Below are 23,429 nucleotides of genomic sequence, written 5' to 3'. Positions count from 1 at the left end.
AACCGTTGAAATCAAAGACTGGGACGAAAGGAAGAAGTTGGGGGCCGTTGCCAGACTTTCAAGGACAGTGGCTTGGTGTTGAACCCCTTTTTGATGGCAAGTCTTGGTATCTGGTCCACCGAGTCCTCGTGAAGTTTGCAGATGCAAGTTCAGCGCTTGGTCGATTGGAGATGACGAATGTGAGGAAAGGATGTCCCGGTGCAGAAAATGTCGACTATAGGGTATTACAACCGGGCAGATGGTCGGGCCACGATCAGATACGTATCTTGTTTGGCTGGATGGTTACTTTGGTCCAGCGTGCATCAAGTGATGATTGAGTTGAGTGGAGAGCTGAGTGAGAATGAAAGACGAGAGGACTGGAATTTTCTCATGCACATAGCCGTTTGCCGTCACAACCGTCGAAGAAGAGAAGACTTTCGTTCCAGGATAAATTGCGAGTGCACAGGGGAGTTTGGGGTTGAACCTTGACTGTTCCTCCGAAGTGTGGGAGCAGTGTGGGAGCACTCCGACCAGGTGCAGATGGGATTGCAGATTGGCAGCCTTTATTTCTACAGCGGTGTTGACCCTGAGTCCGGAGCCTTGGGCCACTAACAGGATGGTTTGCTGGTGGGCTTGGCGATTACTGTTAGCGGAGCGAAGGGGCCATGGGCCACAGCATGGGTACCAGAGTACTCAAGGGAGTTGTTAGCCCATGGTGGGAAGGGATTAGGGATGGGATGATAGAAGAGACAAAGAGGCACAGCGCATACCCCACTTCGTTCTGCGTCGTTCTATTTGGCGGCGCGGCACTCTTGGTTTACTCACGCCAAATCTTAAAATCTGAGTACAAAATAATGCACTGATGGCGAAGGAATTGTGCAACGCCTATCGGAGCTGGACAACGCCTTGTAGGTCATCACAAGAGGCGAAGTAGATAAGGAGAACTCGTAACCGTCCTCATGTCGTGGTTCAATGAGCGCTGGATACAGAGAGAGCATGAGAAGTATCTCGTATTGTATGAGTGGTGAGTGAGGAAGTGATCGGCAGCGGCTGCACTTCACTGGCAATAGTGATAGAATGATTCGAGGACGAGTTTCGAGTTAAACTGCCCGTCCAGGTGCCAATTCTACCTATGTAGTGGAGAGTCCACCGCAACCTTCTTACGCTTAGCCGATCTGGGGGGTTTCAGGGGTAGTGATCGCCTGGAAACAGAACCCCGGTTGCCTTTTCGCCTCTAACAAACACCCGCTGCTACCACACTTACCAGAATTTCTATCCATCTCAAAACACCTGCAGCCGGCCCTTTGGATTGTCTTCATTCGTTCATTCAACGATGGTTTCATCGTCGGAATAATAATTGGCGTTCGCTTTCCCTTATGGACAAGCATGGCCCGGAAGCTTCTCTCACTTGCAGCGGAGGCCACGTACCGCCTGGCGAACTTCACCGGTACGAGGGGCTGGCAAGAACGTGGACCGCCTGCCGCGAAACTTGTGTTCATTGCCGGATTGTCCAGCGTATCGGGAAGGGAATGAGGATAAAGTCCGGTTGAATCATACAGTAAATGCTGATGAATACTGTGACCAGCACACTGAATGACTGAGGACGGCGAGGAGGGTCATCCTTCGATGCCGGGACTATATATCCATGGCCAACATGCGGTCAGAGATAGAAGCCGGTTGTTATTGTGGCTTCCCTCGAATATGGATATATATTAAATCCCCAGAATCACGCGGGGTGGCCTTGACGAGGTCCCGTGAATGAGTGGTGAATCGCCGGTTGCGACCCCATGGAGCAATCTAGACCATGCACATCACCACTATGAGTACATCTTCCGTGGTGACAATGTGTCTCCTATTGCAGCAGGTGCGTAAGAAGAGGTTACGCACGTAGCAGGCAGGAGAGTAACGAGGGGAAGTCGAGTGACTTGAGCAGATGTAGGACTACATCGGATCCGAACTTCTCGGACATATTGGAGACCAATGGTTCTGCATTTCGTAAATCCAAGACTTCCAAGTCCCGACCGGAAGATGCACAATGCTAGTGAATGCAGACTAAGTATTAAGGTAGACTTTAAATCTCCACTATAACACGGAATCGTGGATCTGAAAGACTAGTAGTAGACCTGAAGGCTACTTTTACGTACATTTTCAAGGACGGTACTTGGTACTGGTAGTCAGCCCCCTTTTCGGTTATCGAGGATAGGATGAGATGTCTTGGATCTCATCTCAGAGCCTGTGCTGATCATCATCGTCATCCGCTTTTCTTCCTATTGTAAGATGAGGAATTAAAGCTTCTCCTGCCTTTATATGAAGAGCATCATCGCAAGAGTACAGATTAAGGTTGATCGCATTAAAGTTGGGAAATTTGTTCCACAGGGCTTAAACCCGTCATCCGCGTCTGGCTTTTACCCCAGTGATCTAGGTTAGGTAGTGTTTAGACGATGCTCTGCTAGGATGCCAATCAGCCGACAAGACTCTGCAGAACAGATCGTCAGCGACAACAAACACCTTGAATCAGGGGGAGAATTGGCCACTCAGCGACTCGCGCATTCGATGCTCCTCGAAATCTCGTTTGTTCGTCGTGTACGTGCAGGCTGACAGGCAGGACAAGGGCTAGGGACCAGGTCGATGGCCGCGCAAACACATCTCCGACCCTGACCACAGCATGGAGTTCGTCCGTTCGTCTTATGATTCGCAGCAGTGGCTTCGTGAGGTCGGCGAACGAGAGGACTCCTCCAACATGAAGCCACAAACGGCTTGGGGGAGCGAGCACAAACCTTCTTTTCAGCCCCCGCCACGCCATCCCATCTACCCTCCACCTTACTATCCGCCTTCTCATCATCATTGTTACCGTGCTCACCGGCCCAGAGTGGACGGGAAATCCGCCACAAAAAAAATAAGGATGGCTTGATCCTGTCCCAACCACGGAGCCATGCGTGAAAGAGGCAAGGTTCGCTCGCTCTTGTGATCTTGGCGACGGAGAAGGCGCCCAGAAGCACCCAGGAGCCATGAAGAAGCGACTGACAGACCAGGTCTGCTCTCATTATCCGCCTTACACCCTCTCTCGCGTGAACATCTGCACTTCAAACTTTAATATGTACTTCATATACTCCCCACTAGGTCAGGGTACTTGACTTCTTCCATCGTTTATATCCTTTTTCCTCAATTTGCTGCTTTCTCTCTTTATCCAGCATCTCTACCACTGTCGTTCCCCTCCAGACCACCTTCCAGCCCTGGCAATTAATGTTCGATCCGTCTCGATGAAATCCCAAAGATCTCTTCCACCAAATGTCACTTGGAAATTCAACCGCTCATTACCAACAGTTTGTTCGACGTGCTCTGCATGCGTCTTTCGAACACACACTTTGATACCATCCATATCCGTGGTGGTGGCAGCGTAGAATCTCAGTCATGATTGCCGTCTCGAAACTTCTCTTATGGGGAGCTCTTCAGTATGGTTGCTTGGTGGCAGGTCAAGGTAGGTCAGATGGCCCTCTGCGTGCTGCACAAGCTCACACACAACAGAAGTCCTGCCTGGGGCATCTCGAGTCTTCCTGAATTCGACCTCGACGCCTTCGTCGACAATCTTCTCGACGAGTAGAGCTTTCATAGGCGGACCGAGTCATGGCCCAACTAAGCCAAGCACCTTGATGAGCACGAGTGCGGTGGTCACGGTTGTAGGAGGGCATACAGTGACGGATGGAAGCTATGTTGATAGCATGGGAGACACGATTACTGTAGCTACAAGCTTCAGTTTGTCACCAGTTGGAGTGTCAGTTGGGCTTCCTACAGAAACCGAGTCCTCGCTGCCGTGGACAGGTCGTATCCTTACGGATCCTGGAATTGAGACGTCGAGAATTATTACATCCGCGTTGGGGTATGAGTCGTCGATGATCTCCTCGCTGCCAGCGAGTACTGCACTCGCTTTAAATTCTACCTCTAGCAAATGGACCAATGCGACTTTGTCCTCTACCACAAGCTTGGGAGCTCCCACCAATGTCTCAACGTCTCCGATCCTCATAGCAACACCTGGAAACCTGTCCGTACTTTCCAGCACGACTAGCTTTGAATCAGACAGGGGGAATTTGTCACGCACTTCGACAGTATCTTCGGCTTCTGCTACTTATACGTTATTCAAGAATGTGAGCACCTGCTCGACACTCTCACCCGGACAACCGGTTACAATATGGTCCATCATGCCAAATACGACAACCACAACTTTGACAGTAACAGGGAATTGGTCCACTTCAATGACGCCCTTACCCGAATTCACGCCTCCGGTCTATTGCCCAATAACTTTGAGTCCATCAGCAAGCAGCGTCCAGTCTATCAGCCCAGGCAGCAACACAGAATCACTCGATATCAGTACTACTGTCCCACTGTTCATTCTTCCTCCACGCCCAACCTCGAAGACAACAGTAACGCTAACAGACAGTCTTGGGATGTCAAGTACTATTGTTTACGTACCCGGATATACGTCAATTGAGGTGCCTACTAGTTTAAATCCAGACAGGATAACTATCACGTCTGTAACGACCAGCAAAAATGGCGTTACTTTGATCACGAGCGCAACTCTTCCCTCATATGGCAATGGCAAGACGGATAAGGCTACAGTAGACCCATCGACCATTCCTTCGGATACGAATCAATGGGCACCACAGACTGAACCTGCACGTCCTACATCAAGCTTTGCTCCAACCCCGATCACGACCATTTTTGCAGGTGATCCCGCAGCGACAACTCCAATCACAGAGGTAGTAGGTGGTGTCACAGTGGTCGCTGACCCAAGCAAAGCCACTATTGGAACTCAGACTGTGGATATTGGCCCAAGTCCCCAAACAGTGACAGACTCGGGTGAGGTGTTCACAGTCCTACCAAATGAAATCATTGGCCCATCAGTCATCATCAGCATTCCAACTTACACACCTGGAGGAGTCTTCGCTGAGAATCCTACTCCTACAACAGTCGATGGTGTTTCTATTGGTCTCGGCGCGGCTGGAGGGTCGAGTGTAGTGATAGGCGGGACTTCGTACAACGTTGCCCCTGGTGCACCTGAACAAACGATAGTAGACAATGGCAAAATAATCACTGTGGGCTCGGGAGGTATTGCTTTTGATTCGACAACCATTACACCTGCTCCAATTCCACAAGCAGCAGTTTCTGCACCGACGAATATCGCCGTTGTAGGTGGATCAATCATTACGGCCGTTGGAAGCTCAGTGGCAATAATTGATGGCCAAACCATGACATATGGCCCCAATGCACCTGAAACAACAACCGTCTTTAACGGCGAAACCATCACAATTGGATCAGCAGGGGTCGTTTTCCACGGATCAACAATAGGTGGTACAGCGCTCAACCCTAGCAGTTCACAAATTGGCATCGTAGGAGGAGTAAGCATCACCGAGGTAGGAAGCAGTCTCGCCATCATCTCAGGAACAACATTTACCATCGGCCCTGGCGCTACACCCACCATAGCCACGATCTCCAGTCAAATCGTATCCGCGGGCCCAGATGGATTTAGCGATGGCTCGTTCACCTGGAATCCGTTCCCCTCGGCAACACAAACTCTCACAGCTGGAAGCATCACGTTTAGTGAACTAGGAAGCTCCTTGGTGGTCATCGGCAGCCAGACCTTTACGTTCGGGCCAGGTGCTTCGCCCACGACGGATGTGTTTGGAGGACAGACTATCAGTATCGGACCAGGTGGTATCGGCTTCTCTACTACGACTTTCACGAGTGTGGCGACGGCTACAGGGACGGCGGCCGGTGCGGCACAGACTACCAGTAAGAAGAACGCGGCGGTGGGGTTGAGACCTGTGGTTGGTGGTTTGGGGATGTGTGCATTGATGGGTATAGGATGGCTTTTATGATTTTTTTTGACTGGAGTTTGGGTTGGGAATGAATCATATACCCCCGGCGTTCGATGATCATGATGGCTGGATGGGAAAATGGGAGGGTGGTGGTAATCTGTTTGGGTTGTTTATTATGCATGTGTGAGGGGTGCGAAAAGGGGTGTATATAGAGGATGGAGTTGAAGAGATAAAAGATTATTGCTTTAGCAGAGCAGTTGTACATTCGTTAATATAAGATCGTTGAAAATAAAGCAGGGCCGATGATTGATTTGACGTTGGAGTTTTGATCTCGGTAAACAAAGTTCAAGGAGCAGCTCTCCGCGCATTCCGCGCATTCCGCGCAATTTGCGCAACTTGCGCTGCCCTCGCTGCTGAATTCTTCTTACATACCTAAAGCACCTCAAATCTGGAAGAAGCACTTTTCTCAATGTGAGTGAGGTCCTGTACAGTACTTCCCATCTTGGGAAGAAGTCATAATTCTCTTCTCAATTCTAAATAACATAACCCTGTTTCATTTTTGAAATCCCGTTTACTATCCCAATCTCATCCTTTTCTCCTATCCTCTTCTCAATTTCTCTCTCCCTTAATTCCTTGCTTTACATCACATTCTATCTCTCTCTCTGTCTCCTCATTAAGTCCTCTCTCTCCATTCAAGTTTTCTCTCCATTCAAGTTTTCTCTCCATTCAAGTTTTCTCTCCCCTAAAACAAAACCCCAAACCCCACATTAGCCACAATCACAACCAAACCACCCAATATCAACACCAAAGAGCCTCCCCAACTCACCCCCAGCTTCTCACCAGACCCGCTTTTATGATAATTCACATCCGTCAACGGCGTAGCGGGGACGGATATCGTTTCTTTGGGCGTGGGTGTGGTTCTCGGGTTTTCTGGCTCTGTTGCTGCGGTGGTGGAGGGTGACGATTCTTGCGCGTTGGATGTGGTGTTATGAGTGGTGCTTGATGATTCTTGGAGGTTGGGGGAGGACGACGATGGTGGGAAGGCGGAGGGGAATTGAGGTGTTGAGGCGGCTGCGGGGTCGAGGAGGGATGAGGATGCTGCTGCGGCGGAGGTGGACGTGGGTGTGGAGGTGGAGGTGAAAGAGGGGGTGTATGAGTTGATGGAGATTTGGATTGTGAGGGTTGATGTGCTGGTGCTTTGTTTGAGGTCTTGGCGGGGTTAGTTTGGGAATGGGACGGAGGGGAGGAGGAAGGTAGGGACGGAATTGAGAGAAGAAGCATTTAGTGTGTTTGTACGTACCAAGATTCACACTCTCCTCTCTTGCAATATTGAAGTGTCCACGCTCGTGATGACGCGTGGCATTAGCTGTAGATAGGAGGAAAGCTCCTAGAAGAGCGTGAAGTAGCATTTTGAACTCGAGTACCTAGGTATGAAATTAAGGACTGGAATTCGAAGGCATGGATTGAGGGTAGTTGTACTGCAGGTGTGGATGTGGTGAAATGAGGTACGACGTTGTGGGAGGAAAGCGGGAGGTGTGATACGTTGTGGTCTACTTGTGCTTGTGAGATGGGGCAATTGGACAGAGGAAGAAAGGAAGAGCGCCGGGAATGCATGTTGATGCGTCGGTCTGAATTGGTTGCCATTGATTATCATAACGCCAAATCTGGATTAAATGCTGCAGGAGAATGTCAATTTGCGAAACCTGGCAACATAGAGCAAAAGTCCTCTTGCAGTGTTTAAGAACGATCGTTCAAGTGAAGGCGGAGAACAGACGGGGATATCTGAATCATCAGGTCAAACAACCTAGAAGAAACCAGTCAAATGTTGAAGCTTTGATTCAGACTGCAATCTGATCCCGGTGTGATTTTGATGAAAGTTAATCTTTCTGAATAGGATCAAAAACAGCGTTCTTATTTGAGCAAATGTGTATCCCAGAAAACTGTGCAGCATGCGACATGTTCCATCCTGCCTAGGACTCACCTGATACGCCGACTCCAATCCCATATGCGTGAAATTTGAATAGCTTTTGTCAAGTGTGTAGCAAATACGGAAGCCACATCAAGAATGATATTGTAGGAATTTTTCGGAAGCAAAAAACATCGTTAAATCTGATGGCAAGGAAAACGAGATGGAACCTTTAAGATGAAAATATGATAGAAAGAGGATCGATTTGGAAGTTGGACTCCCAGGGACGATCGAGACAGAGGTCCTAGGTGGAGACGAACGGCGCTCTGAAGTTCGAAGCGATCATGGAATGTTGGGGGATATGGATATGGTGTCCTGTAAGGTAGATGTAGAGATATGGTGTCCGATGTTAGATGCACTACCAGCATTGCACAGTGGTGTGGATCTCTACGCTTCGGTGATCGAGGGGAAAGCCGCTTTGTACGTCTGGAGTTCTTACCTGGACTCCTCTTCGTCCAATAAACGATGACGAGGACAGATGTGGAAATCTCGATGGGGACAAAAACCGGCAGGAGAGATGGTGAAATGAGCTTTCTGTCCAACGCATTGCGACTAGAATCGGTCTAGGCTTTCCTTGGTTTATTTCGTGGAGCATCTGAAGGTCCATTTTCTGAACCTCCTGGTCCTGTCTTCTCATGTCGTATTTGTGCATTTCCTAGGGGAGTAATGCGAGGCTTCGCATAGGTTTCTGGCATCGGTTGATTACCAAGTCCTTCTCGTTGACGTTGCGCTTTCTTTTCTCGCCTTATGGTCAACCTGTCAGGTCTCTCCTCATACGGCTTTGCTTCATCTTGGTCGCCTTGCCCGTAGGGAACCCGTCGGATCTGTGTAACTTCAGGGACTGGTTGAGATTTACTCTGTTGCTCTGCAAGTGCCTGCTCTTTGAGCAATTTACTTCGTTCCACTGTCTTCTTGATTACGAAGTCCATCATGAGTTCACTGTTGATATATCAGCTTTGATTAGAGAAGGATTTGGAGAGCACAGCGGGCAATCGCTCCTGAATGAAAGCCCCGAGAGCTGGGGATACTCTCCGGGTCTCAACCTCTTTTAAACGCGAGTAGAATTTGACGTACTGTGTAGGCAAACGGATGCCATACTGTCGGGCTCTTCCTATGAGCCATCCGTTGATCTTTTCTATTCCCGTATCCATCCCACGGATTGCGTAGCTAGCCATTGAGTGTATTTTCGTTTTGCTAGGATGCCTTGTAACATAGAGCTCTACCCGGATCCATATCCGTACCTCCTCAATTGGAGTGCCAGGTAGATCACGACGGACGACTTCCCAAGCCTCTTTGATGAGGTTGGCCATAAGAAATTGTGCATCAGGGAGATGAATTAGCTCTTCACCAGGGCATTCGAAGTAAGTGACAAGAGGACCGACCACCGCGTCTTTGGCAAGTTTCCTATATCGCTGGAATAAAAGTTTTCGGTGAGGTACCTCGAGGGCGCTCAATCTCGGGGAATCTAGCAAATGGTTTACCAGGTACTGAGCGTTGTTCATTCTCTGCGCTTCCTCAAGTCTGCTCGTGGAAAGTGAATCGACCGCAAGGGGGCCTATCATTAATTCTCCTGAACCATCATAATTCAATGAATATCCAGTCGTGGCAACCTGTAAACCTGCTAGCACTTGCGTAACACTATCTTTATAATCGTACGGATTAGTCGCAAGGCCGGATCTCTCCCACACACCGTGATTCGATAGACCTAACCGGAAGGATGGGCGGGTACGAGCGTCTGGGAAGTTTACGTTGAAGATTTCCTCCAGCACTCCGAGTCCGTCCGCGATTACCAATACTGTAGAGTTTGGAAGTAGTCTATGTTTAATCCTACAATAAGTCAGAGAGTGGTTTTCCAGGGAGCTTTGAACGGATTCAGGAATCAATAAGCCAAAAATCTTCAGAGAACACATTTCATAGCTCGTTACAAATGTTTCAGGAGCTCATTCCTTCATGGAATGACAGTTGCAGAACGCGTTCCGTACTTACTCAAATATAGCACCAGCTGCCCACTTTGATCTGATAGCGCATACCAGATTCAGGATTGGTCGGACCTTCTTCTTAATCGACGATTTGCTGTCATCGGATTTTGAGTCGACCTGTCGTATTCGCTTTCTCTTCGGAATCACTTCTACATCATAGCCTCCAGTCACTACTTCCTCGCCATTTACGAACATTGAAATCCTATAGATCTTAGCTGAGTCCAAATATTACATAGCAGAGAGTATCGCTCGACTGAGAAGGTGACATATGCCTATGGCTTGGGTGTTGAGGCATACTTTTGGCCTGCCTCAGAACGAGCGTCCGCCCTGGCTTCATTTGCGGTGAGCAATGTGATAGGAGGACGTCTACGGCTCTCTCCCATACAAGCTGCAACTAGAGTGCCTTTGTTACCGAGCCCTAGGAAGTAGATTCGATTCTTATCATCTTCAGTGATCTCATCCAAAGCTGGCGAGGATTGCCATCTGGCTTGGGAAGGTCCTGAGGGATGAGTTGGCTGGCGGAATGGACGTAACTTAGGTCCCCGTACGTGCTGGAGAAAAGCACTCAACCGCATGATCCTGGAGGGAGAATTACTCCTGACTTGGGAGTCTCGAAGTTGTTCGACATTTGCACGGATGTTGGTTGTTGGAGACGAGATTGCCAAGGTGGTTCGATGGGATTAAAAGCCATCCACGTGACCATCACATTTCCTACAATCTAAAAATAAATCCAGAAAACAACCATCTCAGTCTAGCAATTTAAGTTTTTCTCAAATCTTCAATCACTCACAATACGATTACGCTCGTTTTCCCTTTCTCTCCAGCTGCGAGTTGCGTCGTCGTCCATCGGGTGGCTTACCACCGACCGCGCAACTCAGCCACATTGCATTCGACATTTTAAGGCACCCAGAACATCTGGAAACGAACCGACCAACAAGATAACGTCAAAGACTTCATGACTATTAAAATAATCACAAATAGAGTGCGGAAGCTAATCGTGAGACCCCGCGATTGCGTCGCACGTCCTTAGACAGGCTGACTTCAGAGCCTTAAGTTGAGGCTCTCCACCATGAAGGAGAGTGACAGGTCATGAGGATAAAAGCTATATGCTCCCTCGACACTCCAGTATCGTCTTTCCTTCCTCGGCCGTTCAATTTAAATAAATTGACCATATATCAATATGGGCGACCTCTCTCATTTTCTACCTCCCCTTATCCTCCTCGCCCTCTTCAGACCTGCTTTCTGCATGCCACTCACAGCATCACTCACACGACGATATGTCCCACCAGAAACCTACGTCGCTGCAGCCAAACTCTCAGCAAAAGCCATAATCCTCATCGTCATCTTCGTCCTCGTTTCCGTGATACTCAGCACGTGCACATGCTACATCTGTATCAAACGAAGGCGTTCCCGAGCACGAGCTCGTCGTCTTGCTAGAGAGCGAGAGCAATCCAAACAATTGAAGCCGAGGATCAATAAAAGGAATGCGAGATTCTTTGCTCCGGGACTAGTCATGGACAAAATTGAAAGGGACAGATTGAGAGACATGAGGGAGACGGAAAAGGCTTGGGCGGGTAAGGAGGATCAGTATGAGATGTGGAAGATGAATTCCGGGGTACATGTTGAAGAGTTGAAGAGGCCAGAGACAGCTAAGGGTGGTTGGAGGGAGGTTTTGAGGGGGGTTGTGGTGAAGAAGTGATGCGACTTGTACAGAGGGTCTGTTGATACATTTATGAGAATTGGAAAAAAGGTCTAAAAGTAAAATATAATGTTATTTGAATATTTCCAGCCTTTCTGATATTTCTTCTACACCTTTGATATCTATTTAATCTCGATCTAAATCTTGGTGGTCGAAAACTAGAAATCTCTGAGCTTGTTAACCGAAAATCGCTTCCACAAGCGATACCGTCCAAGACGACACAAAAATTCAGCAAAAAATCCTTCTAAATATAAAAGATAAATGAAAACTCCATATCAAAGACAAAAGGATATTCCGGTACGGGGAATCGAACCCCGCGCTCGGCCGTGAAAAGGCCATATGTTACCGATACACCATACCGGACGAGTTTTGAATTGATGGCAAAAGAATGCTTATTTAAATTTATATAGTATTTGGTATCCCCCAAGCTGCCATCAGGATTGCATTGGTCCGTGCATTAGTTAAGCGAGCCAACAAAAAACCGTCTTTTCAAGCTTTAGGCAAGTAAGCTTGAGATTTAAGGAGTAACACCCTAAAGTTTAGCGATCAATCGCTAATTTACAGCGTGCTTTAGTAAAAAAATTTTGGTGTTCCTTTGCTTAGTCAAATGCAATTCTGATAGCAGCTTGGGGGATATCTGCCCTAATCCGGCTTCCTTTGTTCTAGCGGCCGCGCCGCCACAGGCGAACCCCATTCACATCACAACTCCAATCCTCACTGTTTCAGTGGCGTCTTACACAGTTTAGTAGAACCAGTATTTTTCCATGTGATACCATACTTAATGTTGACTGTCGAATTTACATCCCTGCTTTGAGGTAAAGACTCTTTCATCTTGTGTGTACACTATGTCTCATCACGTTTCTCAGCTCATTTCACACTACCTAGGACTTGGCGTATTTGTGATGCTCTTTAATTTAAACCTTTATGTTTTTCAGATAATGTTAAATTTCTTTTAACTATATCTACCAAAGCATAAAACCTGTATCATGACAACCAATATCCTCTACCAGCACCTGAAACCCACTCTTCCAGCACTGACCAATCAAGGTACAATGCCTAACACCCGAGATTCTTCCATGAAAGTCCGCAATCATCTTCTCATCTAAACCCTCACTTATATCTCCGTTCTTCTCACGAACAATCCAAGGCACACTTCCTCCTTTCAACACACAAAGCATATCCCCCAAAATAGCGCCTTCTGGCACCAACGCAATCCCACCATCATCCATCGTCGCAATTCTTCTACCCTTCAAACACGCAGGACGCTCATAACACAACCTCCCCACGCCATTTTCTTTATAGTTATCCACCGCGATATCGCCATCGCCGCCATTCCCTTCCTTGCTAAAATCAACAATAATTCTCCCATCCCCTTGTTCGAATATCCGTGCTTCTATCCTGCGTATCTTGCTATCTTCCAACGCTTCAGAGAGTTTTGTGATCTTGCTCAAGAAATGGTGGCCTCGACAGACGATGGCGTTGAGATTTTTGTATATTTTGAAGTCGGTAATCTGTTCTTGCTTGAATGTGCAGTATCTCCGTTCGATGACATGGCTTCGTATTGCCTGATCGTATTTCCTTGCTGCGGCGAAGTTAGGGACCCAGGAAGGAAGGCCAGGGATGCTTCGATCATTCTCTACGTGAGTGAAGACGGCATACCCTTGCTTCTCATCTGTAGACAGAAGTGCGGTCGAAAGATCAATGTAAACTTCCGGAGTGGATTTCTCGTAGTTTACGGGCGTAGACATAATAGCGGGGTCATTATTGTCTAACACTCCGTACAAAGAAAACACAGCATCTCGAGGATCCGTAGTAGCAAACCCTTGCCTAAACTCTAGCAAAGTGAACAATGAAAACTTATCATCTTCCTCAATAACATACGAAGCTGGCGCTTGATAAATCTGACGAACTTTATCCATGATTCTTGCTCCTTTGGGCGTGATGCGAAGACAATTCGTTTCCGGCTCCCGAATAATGGAATACCTACCATCCACAGCATCATGCAAGCCCCTTCCATCCACCGCATCGTCCAAGCCCCATGGATCTCTCTCCCAGGCGTTGGAAAACATCGTTTCCCTGCTGAATATGTCCATCCCGAGGTCTATATTCCATCTTCGCTTCTGGAGAAAGTATGTGCAAAGGCGGGACCAGGGCAGACATTGCGTCCCGCAACACATCCATGGCCGACGAGACACAACTAGTTCTTGGAAAGTCCAGGCCCGTGTAAACCAGCTTCTACCGAGAATTTCATCACGTCCAGCTTTGAGAGCCTTGAGAACTTCTTTGTCAAGTTTTAGCTCCCGGAGATATTCGCGTGGTTCTTCGGGAGAGTTAGCGGCGGATTTGAAACAACTTGTCGAGAGCTCGGTTGAGGGGCCAAGATAGATGATGGTCGATGCAGCAGTTTTGTAGATCGAGCACATTTGCTGGACTTGTTGGCTGCGTTCTTGGGCATCTGCTTGATTGATGCATATTGAATCAACCCAGAGTCGCGGTGTCTTGACTTCTAATCTTAGACTTCGAAGAGCTTGCTCCAGATTCGCTGTAATTCCGAGTTGTTTCCCATCCACATAGATAGTGGAGCTCATTTCTGGGTCAACCCAAGTGTATGAGAGTGCTGTGTACCCACCAATGAACGAGTATGCGTCAGACGGTTGATATGGCTCGCTCCAGAACCTTTCCACTGCTTCTGAGGGATAGATGTTGAGTAGATCAGTGTCCATTACTTCGTTGGAGATCGTCGTATGAACAATCTCACCATGGAGATCTGCTTCAATGTCATTGGATGGGAGGAGACGCAAAAGTCGTATCGAATCACGCTGCTCCAGAGACTCGTACTGGTACATTGCAATGGAGCCCATTTTGCATGCGGTGCAGTTGCTCTGGTCTCTAGGAAAGCTTCAGATGAGTTATTGTGAAGAGATCTTCAGAGTAACATACTCGATCCACTCACAGAAGCGCTTATATGTGAAGTCTACCCAAGAATCCTATAAAGGGCAACTTCGGCCTCCCCGCTTCCTGCAATTTTCGTAGGAGCGGTGCGGCTGAAAAGGCGGGGCCTTACCAATCATGCTAAGCAGTTTAATATTTGTTTGAGGATCAGGTTACTGTTCTTTCTGGCGAGTAAATCTTCTGCGTACACAGAATCCTAGAACTTGCTTGAAACTTCACCTTCCTGGTCGTCGTTGAAGTCTGAAGCGCTATACCCCTGCTGTATCACACGTGACTGAGAATCAAGCCCAAAATAGCATTTGCAGGAGAAGGTATAAAAATTTGTAGGAGGGATGGGTTCTGGAACATTAATCAAACGAATTTTTGAGAAAATTTTGCACGAAAAGTTGTTGGCTTGGCTTGAGACGATGTTCGTTGCTATTTCGAGGCGCAAGTTGAGAACTAAACCAACACCTGAAAGAAACATAAAGTGTTCGGAAGTCTGCAAGCCCTCTCTGATGTCAAAGAGAAGAAAAGATATACAGCAAATGCAAGGTTCAGTATTCCTATACAGAGAAATAGTTTCTCAGAAGCTTGACCAAGTGCCGAGTTAGATGTTACTCAACTTCCATCTAGAATACAAGTCGCAGTCCTAATAATAAGTTTTTTACCGAACAGATTTGGAAGGGTTGTTAGCTCAAATACCCGATTTCCCACTGGTGAAAACAAAGAGCATGATGAGCGAGGAAGAGGAGTTAGTAACTAAGAAGAAGGGTCCTTCAGATGGGATTATTGAGTTATTCAACTCTTCCACGATACTGACGTAATTATAGCTTCTTCTCACGAAATAATCGATGAATCACGGCTCCTTGCATGCTGCAACTGATGATTCTCCAGTATGTAGTACATACTTGTACTACCTTGGAGGAAGATTTTCTTCATTTCACTCACTTGAATGTTCACTTGTACCCACAGCCATCAATCACTTCTCCATTTCAACACTTATTCGAACAGTCCTGTACTCTTTCAAGATGTATAAAAACCTCCCTCTACCTCTTAGACCTACTTGCTCTCTCACCACCAAATAGATAACTGCAAACTCAATCAAACTCAATCTACCTCAAAACAAAACCACAGGACACAACTTAAACTCGACCCCCCCAACCCAAAAAAAACAATGCCCTGGTGTCCCCGCTGCCAAGCCAACCGCATAGGAGCCATCTGCCACTCCTGCACAAAAGAAACAGGCACAGCGGTCCTCACCCTAACCAACACCCAACACTTAGCTCCCAGCGTGCCGCCCTATCTGCACGCACTGCCTGCTCGTCCGAGGGGTGGATCACTTACTCCTTCTTCGCCGAGTGAGTATTTGTATGATTCCTCGTCTGGGCGGAGTTCGCTGGATGGCGGCTATCAGAGAGGTAATGGGGGAAGGGGGTGTCATTATCCGCATATGTGGTGAGTGGTAGTTGGAGGGGAGGAGTTGTGAGATAAAGGAAAGGTAGAGAGATATGTTGCTGGAGGGTAGGATCGATTCGCTGAGACGGGTTGGGGGTGGGAGTGTGCTTGTTTGCCTGGCTTTTTAAGTGAAACGTGGTCTGGGAATTGTAGATGGACGTTTGGAAGTTTGAATCTTGGAACATGCCTATGCCTGGTTTTATGGTGTAGCAAGGTTGAGGGACTTGTAGATAGATCTTTGGGAGCACCAAGATGTGCTTTATGTATGCCTGGCTTTAGGAATGGAATACTTTTCCAATCAGAACTTGAGCATCTTTGGAGCTTTTCGTAGAGTTCGGTTACTGAATCATGATGGCTAGCCGAACTTGCGTCTCATCGACTGAGACCTCATTCAACGCAAGCGGGTAACTAAGTTAATATTGAAGCGTGCCACTTGGCACCGAGTGAAAGAAAGAGATAAGTCAAGCATCGTCATGGCAAGACATGCAATTCCTAATTTACATTTGCATTGCGCGGACCTGTCTGTCTGTCTACCTGTATTTGTCCTCGAAACGCCACATCAAAATCATATTCCTACATTCATCTTAGTTGCTTTGCGTTGATATCCCCAACCAGCCATTTTCAGCCGCAAACCGAAAACGAAATCATTCAAAGGTATGACAAAGAAGCCAGATCAGACCAAACGCCAAACCGTTGAGCCAGTCGTCCCAGCCCAAGCAACGCCTTTGGAAACCACATCGTAAATCATTTGCTCATCCAGCGCTGATAATCCCAACCCCAGCCTTAAACGCCCAATCTGCTCTTCTTGGCAGATGTTTGAGAGTAACTGGCCTCAGCTCGAGCCTTTCTCTTGCGAGGCGTAAGATCAATCTCATCATCGAAGTAGCCCACTGGAGTATTGGCTTCCGTGCTTTCAAGAGTAGTAGCATCGGTCATAGAACCAGGACGTGTGCTTGTGCTCAACTCCCTCGAACCGTCAATGAATCTGCTTTCATACGTCAAACGAATACCCTCGGCAAGATCATCGCAGAGCTTCTTGTTGTTGGGATTCTGCTCGTGATTCTCGTTGCAGGCGGCGCACTGGATGTAGAATGCTTGAGCCATCTCGGGGTAACCCAACAACTCATACTCCATGAGGCTGTTACCAATAAGAGTAGTCTTCTCCATATCCAAGCAGTCCTCACAATAAGCACGCTCGCACCATCGGCAACGATAGAGCATGCCGCCGGCTTCAGTGGTGCCTTGCGAACAGTCAAAGCATCGGTGTTGAGGACAATTGAAAGTCCAACCTCTGGCCTTTGCCTGGTAGGCATTGTCAAGACACTCATAGTGGTAAGCTCGAGGGCATAATTTGCAGCAATGCAATTCACCACCATCAAGGCAAACTTGGCAATGTTCCTGTGGAATAACTCCGGCTTTCTTGGATCGCTTCGGTTCAGCCAGACGTGGATCCTTACCAGCCATGGTTGGAATAGCCTCGCCCCAGGCGCAATTCATCGACTCCTTTGACACAGCATAACCATCTACCATGACGGTAGTGTTTTTGCCAACACGGCGGTCGGCTCTACTGAAGAATTCTTGGGCGATGTCCTTGTTCGAATTATTTCTCGCACCCTTTGCCAGTTTCTTTCCTTCAAAAATGGACGCTTCAACACGCTCCATCTCCGACAACCATTTGCGTTCAGCTTCTTCATCAATTTTAGCATCGGGAACAGCATCTTGCTTGACCACCATATCGGCAGGATTGTCTTTGCACTTGGCGACAGTGGTTTCCCAGTCCCTGAAATTTGAATTAGATCTGAGAGGTCAAGGTGCGAGGAAACTTACCAGCTGAGCATCTCATTTACGTCAACTTCTGGTCTGGAGATGGCAGTAGCACCACGTCTAAGCAAAGTCATCAATTGATTGGTAGACAATTGTGGCATAGAATCGTCCTCTGTTGTATCCCTCTTTCGAGACTTGTTGCCAGCACCGAATTTAGTGTGGATATCTTGCATGGCCTCCGTGACCTTCGCAGACAAGTACAGCTTCTTCTGAATTCGGCCCATCATCTGCTCCTCAACTGTACCTTGGGAAATTAGCTTGTAGATGGTGACCGGATTCTTCTGGCCAATACGGTGCGCACGAGCTTCGGCTTGGAGAGTGATTTGCGGATTCCAGTCTTGATCAAGGAGTACCACATCTGATGCAGTGGCAAGATTGATTCCTAAACCACCAGCTCTAGTCGAAATGAGCATGACTCGGTACTCGCTATTCAAATCATTGAACATTCTGATGCCAAGGTTTCGGCGAGCTCTAGCAGTTGAACCATCAATGCGCATTGATCGAAAGCTTGTACCGTCTCCACCTCTTAGAAGCAGAAACTCCTCAACCAGGTCCAACATCTTTGTGAAGCCAGAGAAGATTAGGATCTTCTTCTTTTGTTTGACAACAAGTTCCTTTACCAACTTCTCCAAGACAATGAATTTTCCAGAAGCGGTAATGACATGATCACCAGTATAATATGGGTCTGGCTCGGCATTCTGGAGTTGGTAGGGGTGATTGCAAACCTTTCTCAGCTGCATGAGTAAATTCATGAGCTTCTGCCATTCGGACTTCTTGGTTTCCCCAGAAGTGTTGAGTTCTTGCTCGCGTTGAATGGTCTGCTCCAGGATGGCCCTCGTATCCTTCCATACAGATGATCCGATCAAGGCATCATTCTCAAGAACTGTCAATGCGTCGGCTTCCATCTTCATTAGTTGAGCTTCCTGAGCTTCAATCTGCTTCATTGCCTTAATATTTTCCTCTTCTTTGCCTTTGACATCCTTGAAAATCTCATCAAGCAAAGTCTGCTCAGCCTTCGTAATCATTCGCTTGTACCAGAATATTTGCATTTCGGTAAGAGGTACGAACAAGAGAACTTCGGTCTTCGGAGGAAGATTAAGATCAACACCGGGAGAATTCTTCATGCGGCGTAACATGATCAACTCAAGCAAGCGTCGCGCATCATCCAGAACCGTGCTCGAGTATTGCCCCTTGGAGAGGTTGAATGATGTATCGAACAATCCGTTCGTGTTGGCACTGAAGACTTCCGGGTAGAGCCAGTGCAGCAGAGCCCATAATTCCGACAGGTTGTTCTGGAGTGGTGTGCCAGTCAAGATCAGACGGTACTCTGCCTTGATGCCTTGCAACGACTTTGAGATCAAACTTGCATCATTCTTCACAGTATGACCCTCATCTAGAACAATATAACGCCAGACAAAGGCAGTCTTGAACCATGACTGTTCAGCCTTGAAGCAGTCATAAGTCGTGACAACCAAGTCTACGCCAAGATCTTCCTCATTTTCAGAATCGGTGTCCAGAGAAATATACTCCTTGCCAGCGGCATTTCGTCTGGACTTCAATTTTGATCTGGCTTGTGATGTCATATTTCCGTAGTGATCGATTTCTCCAACAACGATCTTCTTGAGTCTCTGACGCTCTGCAATGGGGCCATGAAAACGAATCGCCTTCAAGCCGGGAGTCCATTTCTTGGTCTCAGACATCCAGGAGCTGAGAACAGACAGCGGGCAAACAATCAAGAACGGTCTTTGTAATCTGCCTGTACCAGCCTTTGGATCGTTCTCCTTAAGATGTTGGATGAGTGACAATGTCTGAAGCGTCTTGCCTAATCCCATCTCATCACCCAAAATACCAGACAAGCCATTGTGGTGCAGCCACATCAAGAACGAGAGACCAGATAATTGATAAGGCTTCATAACAGCTGTGACACCTCGCGGTTGCTGTTCGAGCTCTTGGTAAGGAGTGACTGTTGGGAGTTTCGCAAGATCGGCCGGAGAAAGGTGTAGACGATTGTGTACCAATTTTCGAATGTAGTTATGCTGGGGTAGAAGGGGCAGCCATAAGTCTTTCTGGTCTACCAAGAATTGGTTTCGATATGCGGCGGTCTTACTGGCAATCTCTTGTCGTATCGCAACTCTTGTATTGACTGTCGGGCTCAGATCGAAGTCTTCACCCAGAAGAGTGAAAAGCTGCTTGTTGGATCTCTGGATGGCATAGCTGTTGCTCGGTGTAGACGTATTTGTACGGCGTTGCCTGTTCGATCTGCGCGGGCGTGCATATTCGATAACGGAATCATCGTCCCCATTTGCTACTTGTTCATCTGGTTTGTTCTTCTCGGTCTTCTCGTCTCTGTCGTTGGACAGGTCGATGAAGTGTTGCTTGGGAGGGGTGCGCATTGGCAGAGGAGAGGTGTTAAGCATCGAGGCTTTCGGTGAAGTGTTCGTGATCGGATTCATGTTCTTGTCGCTCAGATCATTCTTGTGTTCAGTTCGGACGCCAAATTGAGCGAGGAGACTCGAAGTGTTGGTGCGCCGGGCTGCTGATTGTGCCTGCGGACTCGGTGGGAGGGGAGGATATGGGTTCTGCATGTTGCGATCGCCTTGGTGGAGCAAGTTAATGCGACAATCTTGGTGTAGGGTTGGAGGAAGTTGTGAGGAAGTGGTGAAGAAGAGGTGGAAATTGTTCAAGGAGAGGCGAATGACGAAAGGCAGACGCTGAACCGCGGCGCGCAATTTCCCATTGACTCTCGCAGAAAATTAATGACAGCTTCTGCTCCAAATCAGAGATTCAAGTTCGCAAAGAAATGCGCATCCGCATATGTGGTGAGGCTGAAGAATTGGAATGGAGATGGGATTGTGTTTTCTGAATGCACTCTGGACGCTTCGGGAAACGCGTCTGTTCGCGCGCGTCCAGGGCGAACATTTTAATGAGCAAGCGAGTCACCGTGTTCAGATGGATCAAATTGTAAGGACTTTCAGGCTTTCAAGTTAGATTCACATTGTGATAAATTGCATGTCTGATGCATGGAGTATGTACTTTCATTGTAAGGTATCCAGGGGTGATATCACTTTGTAGTGTTCTCCCAGTTGGAAGAACTACACTCAAACCACGGATATGTGCATTTGTTGCTTGCTATGCCTGCAATCATTTTGTACATGCATTGTATGTACCTGCCAAGATTCCCCTGTCTATGTGAGGAGCTTATACTGATGAGTGATGGAATTTACTATTTTCAAGGTCAACAACTGATGTGTCCTGTTCCATAAGTTGAACTGACAATTTTTTCTCTCAAGAAATCCCGGATCACGCTAAAGTCTTATCTTATCATCACATGTCCAGGCGTCAGACGGAATCTGTACCTAGTCCCATCTTCGGGCCGATGTATCACCGATCCTTACTTCATCTTGTCATCCCTCGCTTTCGGGCCGACAGTCCGCCCGCGCCGCATCTCCATGTCGACCTTCTGTGGACTGCGCTCTGTCCATGGCGGGAGGACCTTCAGAGACGCGAAAGCGTACGAGGGACCCGACGAGATGGCTCCCTACTATCCTCTGTTTGTCACTCGATCAGATGGGCTGCTGGAATTTATCACAAAAACAGGTGTCAAGGAACTGAACCAGCCCACCACCGCCCAATTGAACGATACTCCCGATGCTAATGGCAATGTCGATTGTTACAGGAGCTTGGAACCCGATGCAGAGAAGGCAATCGATTGGAGACGTAAACTTGGAGGTATGATGATGCGTGAGCTAGGAGGGAATTCAGATGAGTTCTCTAAAAGTGAGTTGGCCTGTAATGCTCCTTTACAATAGACAACTTACACGTCACAGCTCGAAACTACATCCTCAAAGAGCTACCTGATGGATATACGCTGTGGGAACATGTTAAGTACAACAAGGATAAGATGACGGAAGACAAGAAAGACAAGGGTGGCAAGCATGCAGCTGGTACCTATGAACGACAAGATGCGTATCTGTATGGCCATCCACAAGGTCGGAAGAAACGCTTCAGGAGCCCTGCAGACTTCTTTCCACATCTTCTGTGGCTTGCAGTCGATAGGGAAGATGATCCTGCAAATTGCTCATGCAAGATCTGCTCGCCAGAAGGAGATGGAGAGGTCGCTGAAAATGCTGGCAAAGCCAAATCCGAGGACAAGCCAATAAAGAAGGAGCAGAAACCCACCCCAATCTTCGCACCCACTCCCAAGGCCATACCTATAACTACATCCGTCCCTGTGGTCCTAGTTCCTTCGAAATTACCTGCACAACCGACTCGACAAGTGACTACAAGATCGTCAGAGCAGCAAGCCGATGGCGACCCCAATAGCAAATTCCTCTACCGACCAGGAGAAGTCGTATGGTTCAATAACGACCCCAATTGGCGATTAGGCGTCATTGGAAAGCGAGGACTGGTAACTGGCCAGCCACGGTATCTTATTCAACCTCTTTCCAACCCTTTGGAGCACCAGGCACAGCAAATCAAGGACCAGGAGACTTCTCTTCGACCATGGCTTGCATGGAGCGTTCCCGAAACCACGAACCCGAGTCTCAACAATATGGCCTTCGAAAACGTTCCTTGGGATCGAGTAGTGGCCGGAGAATTTGATGGTAACCGCAAACATGACCACGTTGTCGATGGTAGCATTCTCGCAGCAAAGATGGTCGACGCAAGCTACTCGCTGTTTGAACGTCAAGAAAATGCATTGGCGAGCCCCGGCGAAGTGCATTATAATGGCATGTTCCTCGGTGCTGAGAAAATATGGGTTGGAGAACCAGTTCGTTTGAAGGTTCCACCAAAGCCTGTTCCCGATATGGTCGTTATGGTCATCCAGAAACTTATTGAGCGTACTGTACAAGGCAAATCGTCTGTCACATTTGTTGGCGATGTGTATAAGTTTGTCGAGATGCCTTCCCAGTACACAAATCGATCGCAGTGGCCTACTCCCGATCTACCTGCTCGCATGGTTGCAGATCTTCGGTTCAGAAATGAAACCGCAGAAAATGCTGGTACAAACACTTGGTATGAATGGCGACTACTAGAGCCAGCCGCACACAAGGAACTTACCGATATCCGCGGTCGCTGGTACGAAACAAAAACTCTATTGCCAATTCTGCGTGGAGCTGCGCAATTCAAGCTAGATCAGATTGCTGGAAAGCTTGGCGACGCAGGAGAATGGATGAATAGCAGACGGGACAATAACAAAGTACCGGAGCAGAGAAAGAAGAATCGGAGAGATACACTTGGGCCGTCTGTTCCGGCCGAGTTCAAGGTCAGCCGAGGTCTCAATGGACCAGCAGCCGACAATATCTTTCCAGATGAACAACAACTTCGACCTGCCCCTCCATTCGAAGGTGCAGCCGATCTTGAGCAGTTCATGGATTTGGACGGTACGGGACAAGAGTTCTATGCGTGAGTGCAGAAAGAATTTGTATGAAGTGTTGCATGGAATGGCGTTTACAAGGGAAGTGTATTGGGCGTTGTAGGCGGAACTGGAGGTAACCTTACAAACACCCATTTCCTTTCCCAAAAGCTTGTTGCAACTATCCTTAGATTAGATTTCTCGTTGTACCAATAGCCTTATAATGCGGAATTATACCTAGATAGCTTTAAGACCAAAGTCTGTTCACGTGAAAAGTGCGCAAAAGTTTTGTTGTTGCGTGTGGATCCAGAAATTTGCTCCTTGACTTTGGTGATTCTAATATGTGTCAACAACCACTTTGCCAAGGACTAATACGAGAGATTAAAAGTTTGGTTGGTACTCGAAGAGCAGATTGCGATTTTCT

At 47.7% G+C, this 23,429-nt stretch overlaps 6 protein-coding genes and 1 non-coding gene across 7 annotated transcripts; 2 read left to right on the top strand and 5 right to left on the bottom strand.

The window, feature by feature from the left end:
* Window positions 1-6,444: 6,444 nt before the first annotated feature.
* Window positions 6,445-7,410, bottom strand: LY89DRAFT_399721 (uncharacterized protein). Its single transcript, XM_018207256.1, has 2 exons — window positions 7,093-7,410; window positions 6,445-7,001 (listed from the first exon to the last, which is right to left on the bottom strand). Exons 1-2 carry the CDS (start codon window positions 7,199-7,201, stop codon window positions 6,535-6,537), a joined length of 576 nt encoding a protein of 191 aa, XP_018061233.1. The 5' UTR covers window positions 7,202-7,410; the 3' UTR covers window positions 6,445-6,534.
* A 911-nt stretch (window positions 7,411-8,321) lies between these two features.
* LY89DRAFT_678456 (uncharacterized protein) lies at window positions 8,322-10,312 on the bottom strand (the record flags this gene model as incomplete). Its single annotated transcript, XM_018213745.1, has 4 exons — window positions 8,322-8,697; window positions 8,833-9,585; window positions 9,745-9,939; window positions 10,035-10,312. 4 exons carry the CDS (start codon window positions 10,310-10,312, stop codon window positions 8,322-8,324), a joined length of 1,602 nt encoding a protein of 533 aa, XP_018061232.1.
* A 605-nt stretch (window positions 10,313-10,917) lies between these two features.
* LY89DRAFT_743512 (uncharacterized protein) lies at window positions 10,918-11,436 on the top strand (the record flags this gene model as incomplete). Its single annotated transcript, XM_018220958.1, has 1 exon — window positions 10,918-11,436. One exon carries the CDS (start codon window positions 10,918-10,920, stop codon window positions 11,434-11,436), a length of 519 nt encoding a protein of 172 aa, XP_018061231.1.
* Window positions 11,437-11,728: 292 nt separating this feature from the next.
* On the bottom strand, window positions 11,729-11,799 carry LY89DRAFT_t90. Its single transcript has one exon. It is a non-coding gene; the product is annotated as a tRNA-Glu (tRNA).
* Window positions 11,800-12,398: 599 nt separating this feature from the next.
* On the bottom strand, window positions 12,399-14,307 carry LY89DRAFT_726275 (HET-domain-containing protein; the record flags this gene model as incomplete). The annotated part of the gene is made up of 1 exon (XM_018219042.1): window positions 12,399-14,307. Exon 1 carries the CDS (start codon window positions 14,295-14,297, stop codon window positions 12,399-12,401), a length of 1,899 nt encoding a protein of 632 aa, XP_018061230.1. The 5' UTR covers window positions 14,298-14,307.
* Window positions 14,308-16,608: 2,301 nt separating this feature from the next.
* Window positions 16,609-20,042, bottom strand: LY89DRAFT_602538 (uncharacterized protein; the record flags this gene model as incomplete). Its single annotated transcript, XM_018210252.1, has 2 exons — window positions 16,609-17,605; window positions 17,653-20,042. 2 exons carry the CDS (start codon window positions 20,040-20,042, stop codon window positions 16,609-16,611), a joined length of 3,387 nt encoding a protein of 1,128 aa, XP_018061229.1.
* Window positions 20,043-21,118: 1,076 nt separating this feature from the next.
* Window positions 21,119-23,274, top strand: LY89DRAFT_712404 (uncharacterized protein). Its single transcript, XM_018217978.1, has 2 exons — window positions 21,119-21,426; window positions 21,477-23,274. Exons 1-2 carry the CDS (start codon window positions 21,180-21,182, stop codon window positions 23,057-23,059), a joined length of 1,830 nt encoding a protein of 609 aa, XP_018061228.1. The 5' UTR covers window positions 21,119-21,179; the 3' UTR covers window positions 23,060-23,274.
* Window positions 23,275-23,429: the final 155 nt, after the last annotated feature.

This window comes from Mollisia scopiformis, assembly GCF_001500285.1.
Source record: "Mollisia scopiformis unplaced genomic scaffold LY89scaffold_40, whole genome shotgun sequence".
Taxonomy (NCBI): Eukaryota; Fungi; Ascomycota; class Leotiomycetes; order Helotiales; family Mollisiaceae; genus Mollisia; species Mollisia scopiformis.
This window is presented reverse-complemented; position numbering and strand designations above follow the sequence as displayed.